This window comes from Buteo buteo, chromosome 10, assembly GCF_964188355.1.
Source record: "Buteo buteo chromosome 10, bButBut1.hap1.1, whole genome shotgun sequence".
In the NCBI taxonomy this organism is placed as follows: Eukaryota; Metazoa; Chordata; class Aves; order Accipitriformes; family Accipitridae; genus Buteo; species Buteo buteo.
In genome coordinates, this window is record NC_134180.1 from 6,765,204 (window position 1) to 6,781,091 (window position 15,888).

Below are 15,888 nucleotides of genomic sequence, written 5' to 3' on the forward strand. Positions count from 1 at the left end.
GCGGTCTCACAAGAAAATCATGCTGGACAACTGCTTCGTACTTGAAGCATCATTTATTAATCATCTGTATCAAGCACACATCTGCTCAGCAACGGTGCGTGACGGGATACAACGTTTGACATCTAACCCGACGGGAGGCACGTGGTTACAGGATCCAGCGCAGCGGGAGGAAGCGTACGGAACGCTCTGGAAAGACAACCCGGGTGCAACACAGTGCTCAGGCTATGTTGTTAGGAGGCTGGAGACCAGTGGGAATAAAATTAGGAATACATCTAAGATCGGAGCTGACTTGTGCTTCGGCCAGTGATTTAAAAACCAGTTACCCTCCTTGCATATAATAAACAGCTGGAAGTGCAAAGAACTTCCTCTCTCCCTCATTGCTCCCACACAGACATTGGTGGCAGAGGAAGGACAGCTATTCTTCGATTGGCAGTGACATTGTGTGTCAGAGCAGCTACAAAACCCAAACACCACCAAGGAACAGCGGAGCGTCAGCGTCTTTCCTGTTCACACACACGCTCCAAGGGGACGCAGCCCTTTGGACAGCCTCCTCCTGGGGAGAAGGGACAGGTGCCTGCCCTGGCACCCCGCTGGAGCAGTGCCAGCCTTCCCTGGCTGTCTCCAGAGGCTTCGTCTTTCATCCCTTTCCCCCCAAAGCAGATCTCTCCCTCAAAGACAGCCGGTGGGTTTTCACATCTAGCTGTCTCCTAGCTAGGACTATGTAGGTCGGTGCTACACTGAAGGCTATCGGGAGGGAGCTGTGTCAGCAGCACAGACCAAGAAACCCAGCGAGCATCTGAGTGGGAAACCTCAACACTTCTGTAACTCAAGCAGGCAGTAATTTGGAGATGAGGAAAGCCAGGCCCATCCAGGCACACACCAGGACAGATGCCTTGGATTCAATCACCATGCACACTTCAGATACAATCTAGAGTTAAGAAATTCACAGATTTTAGCAGCTCTGAAACTTATGCCAAGCCACCAATAGATCACTGAGACACCAGAGTGAGCTTAGCTTGATAGAAAAAGGCTTTGAAGGCAGAGGGTGAGGGATAATGATAAAATGCTTCTGCTCAGAGGATCTTCTAAACCTCCCTGTACCCCACAGCCTGCAAAGGGAAGTAAGGGGCTGGATCCAGTGACAGGACAGAGATCAGCATCTTCAACTCTTGCCAGGAGGAAAATAAAAAAAAGCAGCTTTGGGATTTTTGCCCAGCTCAGTGCTCCAGCCTGGTCAATGAGCATCTGGAGAGAAAATCTGGTAGCAGGAGTTTGCATCCTGAAGATTTATTTAGCTCCTATTAAAGCAGCTGAACAAAAAAACCCCAGCCAAACTCTGGTGGTACAGCTCTACTATGCTGCAGGAACAGGTTGTAGCTCCTCTCTAAAGATTTATCCTGGCACCACTCTTTATCTTTAGTTGCAAATCCAAAGCATAATTCTGACTGAAATAGAGATATGCTTGAAAGATGACAGAGCAGCTCACAGTCCTAGACAAATGCATGTGAGAACTTAAATGCATTTAAGTTCTGCACCTGCACCCTGGCATCTCCCTGTCCCGATACTGCTATAGGTGACAGACCTCACACCCCACACCCCGGGGAGCTCCCTATGTCCCCACACAGGCTGGCACTCAGCAGGGCAAGGGCTCTCGGGTGCCAGCTGACAAGCACACACACAGAGCCAGCTTAATGCTGCTGACATGACGGCATTCAACACGTGAATTTCTGGGCAAAAGTACTCTCACGCCTGGCTCAGTCCACCAGGAACAGCAACAACCCGGAGCTGAGGACTTCAGTCAGTACCTACCAATACTTAGAGTACTTTAAACACTGGTCTTCACATAGGAAAACCCCTCACCCAGTTAATCATCCAATTCCTCCCAGACACTAAAGGTGCTTCACTGCAAGACAGTTAAATTAAAAGCAATGAATCACACACCCCATCTATGCAAATCTGCTTTACAGCTATATACACCAAAGTAGCATCATTCCCAGAAAAAGTCTGATCAGCAAATCATACCTTAAAACTCATTGTGGGATTTTTTTTTTTTCCTCCTGGAAAACCTACCACCTCAAAGGCAACAGAAAAATTCAAAGAGATTGGTCCTTTCAGGGGGATTTTGGGAAGGGCCACAGCAGACAGGACTCTACACCAGCACAGAGAGGAACGCAGACTCGTGAAATGCTACAGACATTGATCTCCTGACACACCGCACACGCACGCACAGGGCGATAATCAAGAGGAACTTTTAAGTGCAGGATTCCAGCAAGTCCAGCATCAGCAAGATGCAAGAAGTAAACTGCAAGGTAATTCAGGTATTATTCCAGGGAAGGTCAGAGATGGTTCAGGCAGCTGCCCACAAGTATTTCAGCTGGAAAAAGAATTCACGAGGGTTCTCCTCCTCGCTAAAGCTGGTACCAGGGCCACAAGCCAGAATACACTGGTCCCCCTCTCAGTACGGCTGTTTCACGCTGTGCTCACCAGGAGCAAAGTGCCCACCCCTGCAGGGAGAGGCTCCGCTGGCTGTATGGGTTTGCACACCCCTGGGAAACAGCCACCGCCTACCTCATGCCAGCAGCTGCATGAGCGAGCTTCTGCCTGTGCACTGAAGCCACGTGAGCCAGAGAGCATGCTCTGGGGGGAACAGCGATGCTGCTCGCCCAGGTATTTTTTTTCCCCCCAAAGCATGTGGCTGTTATCCCTGACCCTGGAAAAGATCTTCTCTTGGCCAGCCAAATCTGATGACTGACTGAGCCCTTTCCATACAGGATCTCAGATAGCCTCAGGCCCTTTGTGTAACCTATGAAGGACCAAAAGTGTCAGTGCTTCTAATCTACAAGTCTAACGGGTTAATGCAAAACCAAAATGCACAACACAGAAAAGCCAAGCGTGGGACCTACAACAGACAAATACTTGTTCTTTCTTATAAGACTCACAGGGCAGGAGTCCTGCTGAGACACAAAGAATACAGCGTGCTGGAGCACTCCTTTCCAAAAATATCACCTAAAGACGCTTACGTATTACAGATGATTTGGCATCAGAGCTAGGGAGCATCAGTGCCAGCACAGGGTATATGCTAGAAAGATGACTCCACATGACAGGGTTTTCACATCACCTCAGGCTACAAAGTGCTTACAGGTTGTGTCGGGACTGAGGCTGGTACTGCTTTGACGACATGTAACCACCATCAGTCCCTGCCCACCCCAGGTATACAAGCAAGTTCAGCTCACCGCAGGCAGCATCACCCACACCTCGCTGCCTAAGCCCAGCATGCCGTCTGTGCCAGGCCAGACGGACGGTTCTTCTCGGGTCGCGAAGCGGTGACAGGGTAACACCTTAGGCTCAGCAGATCTGATTTCACTGCCTCCCTCTGCTCTACATGATGTGAAGACTCAAAACTCCTCCTGGTCCGGTTTAGAGAGGATGGTGCTTCTGCTTCTTTATTTGTTACAGGTATCAACAAAAAGCAGGCAAGCCTTCCTCATCCTCCCCCACACTGGAGAAGAGCACATGTGTTATAGGAAAGCTCACCAAAGAAATCCTCTCCCTAGAGCAAAGTCAAGTGCTAAGGCCAAGACTTTAAATGGTCTCACTTCAAATGACTTAAAAACACTTGCCAAGATCTGCTCAGCCTCCCAGGCTCCCACAGTCATCGCTCCTGCCACCCAAGTGCCCGCCGGGGCAAAGCCACACACCCAATGTAAACGAGCAAGCACAACACACACACAAGCACACGCTGAAAGCCATCCCGGCCTCCTCTGCACATCACAAAGCAGCAGTAAAGGTTTCAAAGCCCAGTTAAGTCCTTTGCATCTCTCCTTCACAGATGACTCAAAAGCAGGGCTAGGAAGCTCTTTTGTACATTCAACTGTAAAACATGTGAGGAAGAGGAACAAGACAACTCTCCTGATTGTTGCTACTGCCTACAGCAAGTTTTGGTACAGATATCCTCTCTTATAGGCACTCAGTGGGTAAAACGTAGCCACAACAAACTTGCCATCAAAAATCTTTCCAGTCAGCATTTTTTGGGCAGCTTTGGAATCACCAGCATTTGCATATTCAACAAAGACCTGAAAGAGACAGAGGAGAAATAGGACTTCCAGTGCAGCATGCCACTTGCCCCCTCTCACCCCTGCAACCAGGGAAACAGTTCCTGAATGAATTTTTCCCCTCTATCCTTGGTTGGGCTCAGAGCAGTGGAGCTAAAAAGGAAAGGGCTGTATCTCTGAACTGAAATTTCAACTCTTGCTCCTCATTTCTAAGGGGAGAGTGTTTGGTAAGGTGGGAGAAAGGTATGATGATGCTCTACATCCTCAATGCTTCCTCTCCCATTGGCTTCTCCCCTTCCCTCCCGTATCCCAGCTCCCCTGCTAAAGCTGTTTGGGCACCTCCTAGGTTAGGCAACCTTACATAACCAGGAAGGAACCTGTGCTGTCCTTCAAGATAACCAGCTATTTATAGTACAGTCATCAGCCAGGAGATTGCCAGGAGCTGAGCAGCAGTCCTGCAGCACATGGAGCTTATGTGGGAATACACAGCCTCTTCCCTCCATTCACTTACTTGGCCTTTACCAGGATTCTCCTTTGGAATAAGCAAGGAAACCACCGGTCCGTATTTTTGACACTCCTCCCTTATGTCTTCCAGGATATCTGAGAAAGGAAAGAGCTGGTTGTCTTTCACTCTGCAAACTAGGATGAGCCAAGAAACAAATGAAGGCCAGATAACCACATCAAGAACACTAAGTCAACATATAGCCTTTTCCTCTCAATTTAAAATAAACAATCGAGAAGTGCCATGGCAGAAGCTGACACTTTAATGGCCACATAACAAGATAAAGTGTCTGAACAGAGGCTCAGGAACACAGACCTGCAGGCAGTGAATCCCCAACAGCAGGGTTTGGAGCACATGGACAGTGCCTTTCCTTGCACACGAAGCCTGGCCTTCCAGCAGCTAAAACATTTCGGATTTGTGAGTGCCTTTTTTTTTTTTGTTTTTTTTGTTATGGTGCTTGGAGGAGGGGAACTAAAGTAGCTGCCACAAACCCTTCTTTGTGTGAGCAGAAGCCAGCTTTTTAAATTCTCATCCCTAGAGCTCTCTAACTTTTGACACTCACGTGGATTTGAGAGCAAGCAGAAATGCAAATTCCACCAGCATGCCTTGCCACCTACCACATATAGTTTTTGCTACAGTTTAAGAACTCCAATGAAATATTTCAGTTCTCTGCTGAGATCTTGGATAAGTTAATTAGCAAACTTTTAAGGATCTCTCCTACTGGGCTCGAGAGTCCTGCGCACCTCCAGCAGAAGCTCAGAGCCACAAACACATTATGAGGTCTGTGGGCATTTAACCAAAGAAGAAAATAAAAATAAACTTTTTCTTTTTTTTTCCAAATCTGGGATCCTTCAAGAACTCACTACAAGCTCTGCTTTGTGTCTCAATCTTTTAGTCTATCCTCTGTTGGTGCAGTTGACCCACTTGGTACCAGATCTCAGCTGCGCAGCTCTTTGTTTGCTGCTCTTGCGCCTATTAATTGCTCTTCTGCTTGCTCTCGCGTCCCCAAAGCCAAACAAAACAGTCTGTAAGATGACATTGCTATATGGAAATCACATGGCTTGCACCAACCTTCATATTCTTCTTCGCACTGCAGAGAAGCATCGCTTAGAACATTTAGCAGCCTCAGCACAGGCGTGGGGAGCATCACCAAATCTTCGATATGGGGAGCTGTTTGATAGCCACAGAATTAGAGAAAAGAAATCAAAGTCCAAAGGAGCAAGAAAACAGGAAGTTGACTCAACATGCACTATCATACACAAGCACTTACTGCTCTTTGCAGTACAGTTTTGCTTCTCTCCACTATTACCTGCATTTACAGCCTGCATTTTCCCTGTTTCCAACTTATCTTCACCTATGCACTGAGACACTCTTCCAAAGGGTTCAGTGCACTCTGCAATTATACTAAGGCCAGCACCTGAAATTGCTTTTAAAATTACAAAGCTAGCAGAAATTAAGACTAGAATTATTGTCTACTTAGCTCAGATTCAGAAACTGATGTGACCTCAAGACCTATGCTAGTTGAGCAAACTGCCCCATATATATGGAGATGTGAGAAGATGAAAGAACTACCCTGCAACCTGCCTCTCCTGTTACTGCCACCAGACGAGCTGAAAACAAGCCAGTCAGCTTCTGTAACTCCAATTCTTAAGCTATACTAATGTACCAGCCTCAGCTCTCTCTAAGATACCTTTCAGTTCTTCCCTGAACACCATGTAAACCTTCCCCCCTTCAAAATCCAACTGCAATGCACTGTTTTGAAGACCATCATACAATCTTGCAACAGAAATGGGGAAAACTATTAAGTTACTTGAACAATGCAGTGCTATAGAATAAGGCATGGCCACAAGAAGGTGGCCAAAAGGTGGGTGAGCAGCGATCCTGTGAACAACTTTACAGGAGCAGAAATGGGGTGCTTGGCTCTAGAAAAAAAGGCAGCTCCACGATGGCCTGCAACAGTGTACCATAGATACTGTGGAAGAAGGAAACAGCCAAGGTGGCCAGACTAATACCAAACTGAGAGTCACGTTCAAGAGGACACCCAGTCCTCTAGAAACTCAAAGCAGCAGGGACAGTGTCACTTCTCCACGGACAAAAGCTTGATTTCACATTCCTGAAAGGGGCTGGCAGGCCAGTCATGAGTTTAAGATCTGGGAGCCCAACCTGCAGTATTTGGAGCGTGTTAGTGTTTTTATTTGTATTGGTAGCTACAGGAGCCAAACACAATAGCAGTACCTCACAGTTCTCCCACTTGACAGTGAGAGAGGGGAGAGAAAAGGGAAGAAATGGCTCCAATTCTCCAGTATGAGCCTTCTCACTATGTTTGCAATGGTAGCGGGCTATTACTTCCTTGGAAATACTTACTTTTCCAAGCTAAGCACGCAACATATATGAGGGAGCTGACGTCTCTACCAGGTGCAGACAGAAGGTCTTGATTTCATAGTGCAAGAGGAAATGATAGACAAGCACACACACTATAAATCTCCTCCTGCCTGACATGGAAGAGTCCTTATGAAAAGCTTAGAGTATGAAAGGCCTTATCAGTCTAGACGATGCCCAGACAGTGCTCAGGGACAGCCCTTCAAAGAAAGGTGCTGCATTCAGATAACCAGGCATGTTCCAGCTCCAAGCAAACCTCTGGGATCATTCTTCCACAGGACTGTTAGCAACCAAGAGACAACATTAGATGAACAGGGGACTGAAAGAACATTTAAGTGTTGCCTCGGTCTTATACGCTGCCCCTTTTATTCAAGTAAGTCTGTCCTTCGTTTCACATGCCTTTTTTCAGAGGGAGACAAACCAACCCCTAAGACTTAGAGTCATCTGGTCTTCCTGTAACCAACTGACAAATGCATTTCTTGCAATACCCTTCTGCCCTAGGAGGTACGTTCTGCCCAGTCCCTCCACTCCTCTTCAAAGTGCCAGGTGATACCAACCACACTGACAACACAGAGCCTGCAAGCAGCTCAGGAAAGAAGTTGATGAACTGGAAAGTCAAGACTTGGCTGTAAATGACAAGGAAAGCCATTCTCAGCTGTCTTTGCTCTAAACAGAAAAACCGTGTCCAAGTGAAAGGCAATGACAGATCATTTTCTGACTTCCTAGGAAAGCAACAGTAAATGCTTCTTTGTGCAGACAAGCGTGTATGTACAAGTTTGGCAAAGAAGAGAACCAGCAAAGAGAACTAAGAAAAATTGAAGCTGTTATGTAAACTTGTAGCACTAACCGCAGAAGCACCTTCCTAGGTACAGTTAGAGGCCTGTGTGTTCAAAACTAGACCAAAAAGCACTGCCAATATACTGCTCCCTCTGCTCTAAAGCAATACTGGCTGCAAGGTTCAACCACGGAAGGTGGCTTTGATTACAACAGTCCCAGTTTCTGAGATGCAAGAGAAGTTTGAAAACAGGAACGAGATTGTTACCTTTGCCTAATACACAGGAATGCCAGTATCTTGATGTTACCTCAAGAGGCAATGCTTAACAACCTTCACTGCAAGGTACACCAAGCAGCTTAAGAAAAGCAGGGCTAAGATTCAAGGGAAAACGCTAGCCCAGCCAGAAGCTGGATGCCTGAAGCATTAATTTATGCTGCAGAAAAGCTGAATGCAGAGCTCTTCACTGGTGTTCTTGAAAGCAGACAGGCTCTGGAGAATGCTACTGTGTTGCTTTTGGAATAGAAAACAGGGAGGGATACCAGCCTAAACAGGGCAGTCTCAGCCCATCTTTTGCTGACAGCCTGCAACCCACATGGGGTGGGTCCTGGGGAAACACCACCATTTTGTTAAATTGAAGAGAAAGTGCCAGATGAAAGCAACAGTAACATCTGTCCCTGACCTGCCACACAGGCACCAGAAGAGACAGGCCAGTCACTGCAAAAATAGACTTGCACCATGAGAACACGTACCGGGACTATTTGACCTGTGCAGAGGCGGCAGCAGCAGATGCTACCACCAGCCACTGCCCTAGTCACTCACATTCCTGGCTTCTGAACTGGGAAACACTTGGCATAAGAAAAACCATCCACTTACCATAAATAGCACTGCACTCTTCAAAAGCACCTTAACAGTCACAATATTGGGTAAATACCTCAGTTACTTCTGTCCCCTCAGATGAATGCTGCTGCCAATACACTCTTGGTCAGTTTGATCTGGGCAGAATTTAATGGGAGTCCAACCAGGGAAAAGCAACAGCCCACAAGGCTAGAGGGGCAGGGCAGCACTGAGAGCACAGGCATCGCTCCAACCTGCCTGCCGTGGTACCACAGAAGGCTGGCGAGAACCACAAAGAGCAAAGGAGCAGCAACAAGGCCAGAACCAGAAACAACACAATTTAACTGCACTCTGTGCTGCTTCCAGTACACGCCGAGAAAGCAGCAAGCAGGGCTGATGCGCACAGCTTACCAAAGGGAATGCTGAAGAATGGGCTGCATAAAGCCTTCTCAGCAGAGGCTCGCTTTCCTTGGTCACAATGAAGCATGCTGGAAGAGAAGACAACCTTATGCTATTGCATGTAACATTCTGCATCAACAAAGTCAACTCAGGCTGGAAGCCAGTACAGAGGAATACCCTATCTTTCAGGTGCTTATGGTACAAAGAGAAGAGTGATAAGCACATCTTCCAATTCACAGCTGAAGCACACCAGAAGGATCCCCTAAAAGCATTTTGGGTACTTGGTACAGACATCTCAATGTCTCTCCAAATGATAGAGGTTGCTCACTTACAAGTTCACAAGGAATCCAACATGTTCCAGCTCCACCTCCCCAGGCCATTCAGCCCACCTCTCAGGCACACATGCAGTCTCATGAAAGTGATGGCACTCCAGGGAGCTCCCACATCTTTCCACAAATGGGATTCAAAGCAGCTAATAGCCCAGGGCTTGCCTGAGAACATCCCCTACTCAGCTTTACCAGTGGCCAAGTTGTGTCCTCATTCACTCTGTAGCCTCAGCACAGAATCACAGGACAGCAAAAACAATTCCTCTCGGCAGACCTCTCAGTATAGCGCTGTGCAAGTGCATTTGAATCTTGACAGCAGCAGAGAAGCAGCGCTGTCTGCCCCCCTCCCTCGTTTCTGACAATACTCCCCTAAAGCAGCAAAGCCTCCAGTTTTCCCCAAATATAACCTCATTGGCAGGAAGTGCAAAGCACTGAAACAGCAAACGGTGAACATCATGACTGATATTCTTTATGTGCTTACTCCAAACTGTGCCAAAATCAGAGGAGCTGAAGCATCTCTGCTAATGCTTGCACTTGTTACCAGCACAGTGGCAGGGAGATTTAAACAAACCAACCAACCAACCTATAAAAAAAAGTCTTAGGTGTCAACTGTAAGTTACCAAGAACAAGGCATGAGACTTTACAGAGCACATCTTTAAGCCACAGTTAGTAAATATGACAAGATACCTTTTGATAAGGTCTCTGAGGTGATAAGCTGGAATGGCTGAATTGACCACCCCTTCACTGGCAAATATGCGATCAATGATGGCAGAACTGTTTGTCTGGAAAGAAAAAGAAACAGTGGTTAGGGAAGCAAAAAAAAGACCAGCACAAAGCTTACAATATCCCATCATTTCTTGGCCTAGATGCAGAGGGCTCTGGTACTGTGGCATTTTGTGAAAGATCCCCAATGCTCCAGCCTCACACGTTAAACCAGCAGGCCCGCATCAGATGAAGTTTTTCTCATTTGCCTGTGTGAAAGGTGGAAATTTCCACATGCAGGCAAATTTGCTGTTACTGTGGTCGTTATGATGCTGAAAGGATACTCTTACCGGGAAGGGGAACACAAAACAAAATTATTTCATACAGAACAGAGGACAGAGTAAGGCTCCAGGCTCACAACACAGAGCCTTCCTCTTGTTTTCTCAGCACATAGACTTACAAGAATATCCCCAAACTAGAGCTAACATTAGACTAAACCCAGCAAATAATTCCTCTGTCATTGTGCTGCTGAACTAGCTGGCAGCCATCAGCCATCCATTTCGTTCTTCCTTCTGTGTCACACTACAGCCAGCACAACTCACTCTCAAATCTTGGCAAGACACAGGCTCCGAGCACAGACTCCTGGAACCCTCAGCTTTCAGTAACCTGAACACAGGCAGCATTCAGATATGCCAGTCCCACAGGGCAGGCGGGTATGTAAGGCTCTGGAACCTTAATTCTCAAGGCAATAGGATTAGAGAAACATCCTGGAAACACTCTCTAGTTGCCAGATGCTACCTCACAAATCCAGGTTACAAACAAGAAGCAGGAGGACTCGTTTGGTGCAAGCAAAAATGCCCGCAGCAGCTCTCGCTTACCTTCCATTCCTGAGATTGTACTGTATGTTTCAGTTTCATTCCTGAGAACATTTCCAGTAAAACGATTCCCAGACTCCACAGATCCACAGCAGAGGTACACTCCGTTTCACTCTGGAGCCCTGCCTGCGCCAGGCAGTTCTGCAGTTCTGCCTCTGGAGCCCGATACCCGTCTGTTTGAATATATTTCACATCCTACGGAAGATCAAACATACACAAAAAGTTAATTTTCCAGATTGAGGTTCTCCACTCTACCCTTAAATCCGTTCACAGAGGCCCTTCAAAATGGGTCACCGAAATACTATTGTTAAATTGACAGAAAGCATTGTACAGCCAGTCGCATTAGGCAGGCAGTTCAACTCGCTATACTGCTGTGTTGATGAGGAAAAAACCAAGACCGTCTGGAAGAGAAAACATCTCCCAGCAAAACAGCAGGCATCCCACTAACATCTGATCTCTCTGAAAGACAGCACTGCTGGGAGGAAGAGCCTGGATGTCACTGTGGACTGGCCCATTAACCCCTCATAAGCGCAGAAGACACTATAAGTTTCAGGATAAGGGTCAAACACCCACAACATGTTCCCATGTCAGCTGCATGAGAGCACAGTCTGAACAGTGAGGATCAGTAACAGCTGCCATTAGTGATGTCCTCTGGAACAAAACATCAAAAGAACGAAGCAGGCACCTAATGCTCAGACAAGGGAATTATCAAAGGCACTTCCCACACACCCCTTCCTTCTCCCTTTTGCAGCCAGAAGCACTGCAGCAATCAATACCTGCCCAGCTGCCATGACTGGCAGAGTAAAATAAAATGCCCACACACTGCCTGCTTAAAAGAAAACAGGAAATTATAGAATCACACAAGTGCAGGCTGGAGGGGCTGCTCTGAAGGTCTTTAGTCCAGCCTCCCGCACACAGCCAATACCCAATCAGTCAGCTGTGGCTTTGTCTAGCCACGTCTTGTAAGTGTCCAAAGACAAACTGCATGCTGCGTCTTTTTAACATGGGAGGGCTTGTTTTAGACACACTGATGCGACTCAAGGAATGACAGAAGAATATGCAAGCCTACTTCCTGGATAAGGCACAGGACTGGGAAATTTTACCAGGAGAATATTTTCAAACGAAATTATCGGGTTCCCTGACTGAAAATAAAGTTCACAAAAGACATTTTCAGGCAACAGAGCTCAAAAGCATTTTATGAACTAAAAAAAAAAAAATTGATACACAAATTGCTTATCAGCGTTCCTCCTCCTATCAGCAAAGAGCAGAACCTCTAGCATGGCAAAAGCAGAAGCTTAGCAGCCCCACCAAACAACATTTAGAGATAAAGAAAACATCGTGGTCAATGCCACCAGCAAAAATTGCAAGATGGAATTTCACTCCTACCATCTAAAGCATTTTGAGAGATGTAAGTCACTGAGACCTTGCTCTATGTACAGCCATTCTCTGTTAAACAGTAACGGCAAGGAAAGTTATGCAAGGATAAGCTCAGCAGAGTTGTCACAAATAAAAGTAGTGTACTCTTGACTCAGATAAGGAAATAATGCACATATGCTGCTGCCCAAGGCAGGGGTGGTGAGGGGAAGCTGACAGCCGGTGCACATTCAAAGCAGGGTCAGAAGGTTCACCCATATAGCCAGCGTATTTCTGAGAATGCGCAAAAGAAACTCAGCCCAAAGACTGGAAGGAACCACAGAATAAATAAAACACCTGATCAACTATTACGAGAAAACTCACAGAGCAAGCAGCGAAACACTGACCTGAAGAAAAAAAAATAAACCTGTATTGGACATAGGACACCAGGAGAATGTTTTTTGCTGATAGACAGCAACAGATTACCAGCATAAACCAGCGTTCAGCCAAGAACGTGGGAGAACTGAAGAACAACATGGAGGAGTTAAGAAGTACAAACATTAAAAACAGCTCCTGTACCAAAGAATTCAGAGGCAGGTCACCCACACAATCCTCCGATATTCACAGATCAGTGGGCTGTACCGTCAATACCAGGTAAACCAGTAAAAAAAGTTTATGAATTTAAAAACTATAAATGAGTAGAGTGCATGGAGTAGGGACAAGCCAGGACAATGTCTGCATAGAAAAACCACACCTCATTTACTAGACTTGCTGCCCATCACCCAGTGATTAAAGGCAAATTTGCTAAGAGGCTACTTGATGAAAAAGCTTTACTGATACCCCTCATAGGCAGTTACTGAGAGAGGGAGGGGTAAAAGGAAGCTCTATGGAACAAAACTGCAGAACCTCCTGAGGCGCTCTGCTTTCATCAGAGGCCATGGAAAAGAATAAAAAGGGCAAGGACAAACTTGCAAAATCCAGTATCACCAAAACAAAAAAGTGACAGCATGAACAAGGGAGTGAAAGCCCAGCAAATGGGAAAAGCAGAGCAGAACAGGCAGATATCTGTCCGTGTCAGTAAAGAATGGACACTGCCTACCCACAGCCAGACTATGGGCTTTTGTCAACACAACGACATGGGAAAAAAACATCCGGACTTCCTGAAAAAGGGAAGCTGCTGAAGATAAGAAGAAAGTAAAGACAAGCTTAAGGACACTGCCAGAGATAATGCGACTGACTGGGGAGGCTGATGGTGAAGCCTGGATTACTACTACATACGATAAGGGATGATAAAAGGAAATTCTACAGATCTGGGTGCTCCCACTCATCTGACCACATGAAAACTAGCAAATTTCCCAGGAAGCTGAGACACCACTTTTTTCAGTGCATTATTAACTTTGGAATTTGTGGTCATGTGTAGCACAAAGGCTAAGACATCAACAGAAACCAGAGACATGCAAGGAGAACAGGAACACGAGCTTCTGTTTCTAGAGCCAGACAACATTTCAGCCTTTTCCAGGAAACCCTCAGCACCAGCTCAGCTACTACTCTGATCAGGTCACGTCGACTTCTACACGCATGAGCCAAAAGCATCACAGACCCACACAACTCAACATAGAGCCAACTGCTTCAAGAGCAGCACGTTCCAAACCTGATTCCCCTCTTTGAAGCTAAGTCCAAAGTCAATGAGCTTAAAGCATTCCTCCTCTGCGCTCCACAGGATGTTGCGCGGCTTGAGGTCTGCGTGCACGTAGCCTTTGTGGTGCAGGAAAGCCAGGGCTTCGAGAACGTCTCGGGCGCAGTGCTGGATCATCCACATGGAGCAGCCCTGGTTGCTGGAGTGCAGCAGCAGCTCGGACACGCTGATATCCAGCAGCTCCAGCAGCAGACAGCGAGACGGGCCATTCGCAGAGTAGTGGTTGGTGAACACGCCATACAGCGTCACTACAGTGAGACGCATTGACAGGCATTGGTAACGAGCAATTACACGGTCACCACCTTCCACCGCTCTCCACTACTGCCCAGAAGACCACAAAAGCTGCAGGAGGCAGCTCCTCTGTTTTACAGAGCATGATGTTCAGAGAGATGGCGAACCAGACTTCAGAGGGAAGCAGCAAGGGAAAACCAGCCACACCACCCCTGCAGGCTTCAGAGGACAGGCCGGTCTCACAACACCCCACCAGGCTCTGCTAAAGTGATTAGGCCGGGCAGTCCTGCTCAGGAGGAGAATCTCTGGGACACGGATATGCAGGTCCCATTGGGTAAAATGGAGGTAGTACTGCTCTTTTTTGGGACATCTGCCAATCTTTTCCTGTGTGTGTCGAGGCATATTACAGCATTAAAAAGTGCTTCACACAGACAAAAAAATTAGTGTTGGGAGAACCTGGGGGCTTCCAGCAGCCGCCTCTGACTTGCAGGCCTCCTCCCTTTCCAGGCTCATTCCCACCCACGCAGGCAGCCCAGGGGCTCCTGCCAGAGCCGGGCAGGCGGACACGGCCCCACTGCTGCCCCGTAAACAGCGGGACTTTTGCCGGGGCGGCTGGGGCAGCCCTGCCCAACAGAGGACTTAGGGGTGCCCTGCCTGCGGCGACTTACTCTGCCTACCCAAAGGGCGATGCCCACCTCCTGCCTGCTCCTGCCCACCCTGGGTGGGGAGACGACCTGCAGGCCCCCAGCCCAGGGAAGGGGTGGGATACCCAGGAACCTGCCCCAAGGGGGTACCAGGAAGCACCCACCGCAGGGACGCTGTTTTGGGGTGTCCAGGCTAGGGGCCCTCAAACCTGCCCGCCCAGGGGTGCCAATCCAAGGGGCACATTGGTCTGGGGGTCCCTAGCCCTGCCTGCGGGGGTCAGTCTGGGGGCGAGGGAACCCACACTCCCAAAGGGGTTGGGGGTTCCCCCCCCTGCTTGGAGGGGGGGTGGTCTGGAGACACCGGTTTGCCCCAAGGGAGACTGTCTTGGGGGGGGGGGTGCATAGGGGGTGTCCGCGGGGGCCCCCCGAGAAGGGGATGGGTTGGGGAGCGGGGGGGGGGTCACGGGGGTGCCCAGGCTGGAGGACGAGGCGGGGTGGGGGGTGCCGGGGTGCCGTTACCGATGTTGCGGTGCCCGCGGAGCTGCTCGAGCGCGGCGCGCTCCTTGCGGAAGCCGTACTCGGCGCAGTCGGCGGCGGGCGGGCGGGCGCCGGGGCGGCGCGCGGGGCCAGGCCGCGGCGGGGGCGGCACGAACTCCTTGACGGCGCCGGGGGGGGCCCGCGGGTCCCCGCAGCAGCGCACCCGGTAGACGGAGGCCGAGGAGCCGCTGCCCAGCGGCGCCTGCACCTCCCACAGCCGGCCCAGCGCCTCCAGCAGCGGCGCCGCGCCCCACACGCACCCCGACATGGCGCCGTCCCCGCCTCACATCTCCCCCCCGCCGCTCCCGCTGCCCCGCCGCCACCGAGCGATCGGCACCGACCCCGGCGCCGGCCGCAGCCGCGCTCCGGCCGCCATGACACCGGAAACGGGGCGGGGCGGCGGCACCGCCCGGCGGCCCCTCCCCTCCCGCGGCGCGGGGCGGAGCCGGCGGCGGGGCGGGCGGCGCGCGGGGCTGCGGTCCCCTCGGGCCCGGGGTGGGCGGGGCCCCGTCCCCTCAGCACCGACGGGTCCCGCCCCCTCAGCACGGCCGGATCCCGCCGCCTCAGCCCCGCCGGGTCCCGT

The 15,888-nt window shown here is 49.3% G+C and overlaps 1 protein-coding gene across 1 annotated transcript; it reads right to left on the bottom strand.

The window, feature by feature from the left end:
• Positions 1-34: 34 nt before the first annotated feature.
• On the bottom strand, positions 35-15,651 carry UHMK1 (U2AF homology motif kinase 1). Its single transcript, XM_075038375.1, has 8 exons — positions 15,288-15,651; positions 13,849-14,141; positions 10,848-11,039; positions 9,955-10,049; positions 8,954-9,030; positions 5,626-5,724; positions 4,564-4,652; positions 35-4,073 (listed from the first exon to the last, which is right to left on the bottom strand). The coding sequence occupies exons 1-8, from the start codon at positions 15,571-15,573 to the stop codon at positions 3,927-3,929; spliced, it is 1,278 nt and encodes a 425-aa protein (XP_074894476.1). The 5' UTR covers positions 15,574-15,651; the 3' UTR covers positions 35-3,926.
• Positions 15,652-15,888: the final 237 nt, after the last annotated feature.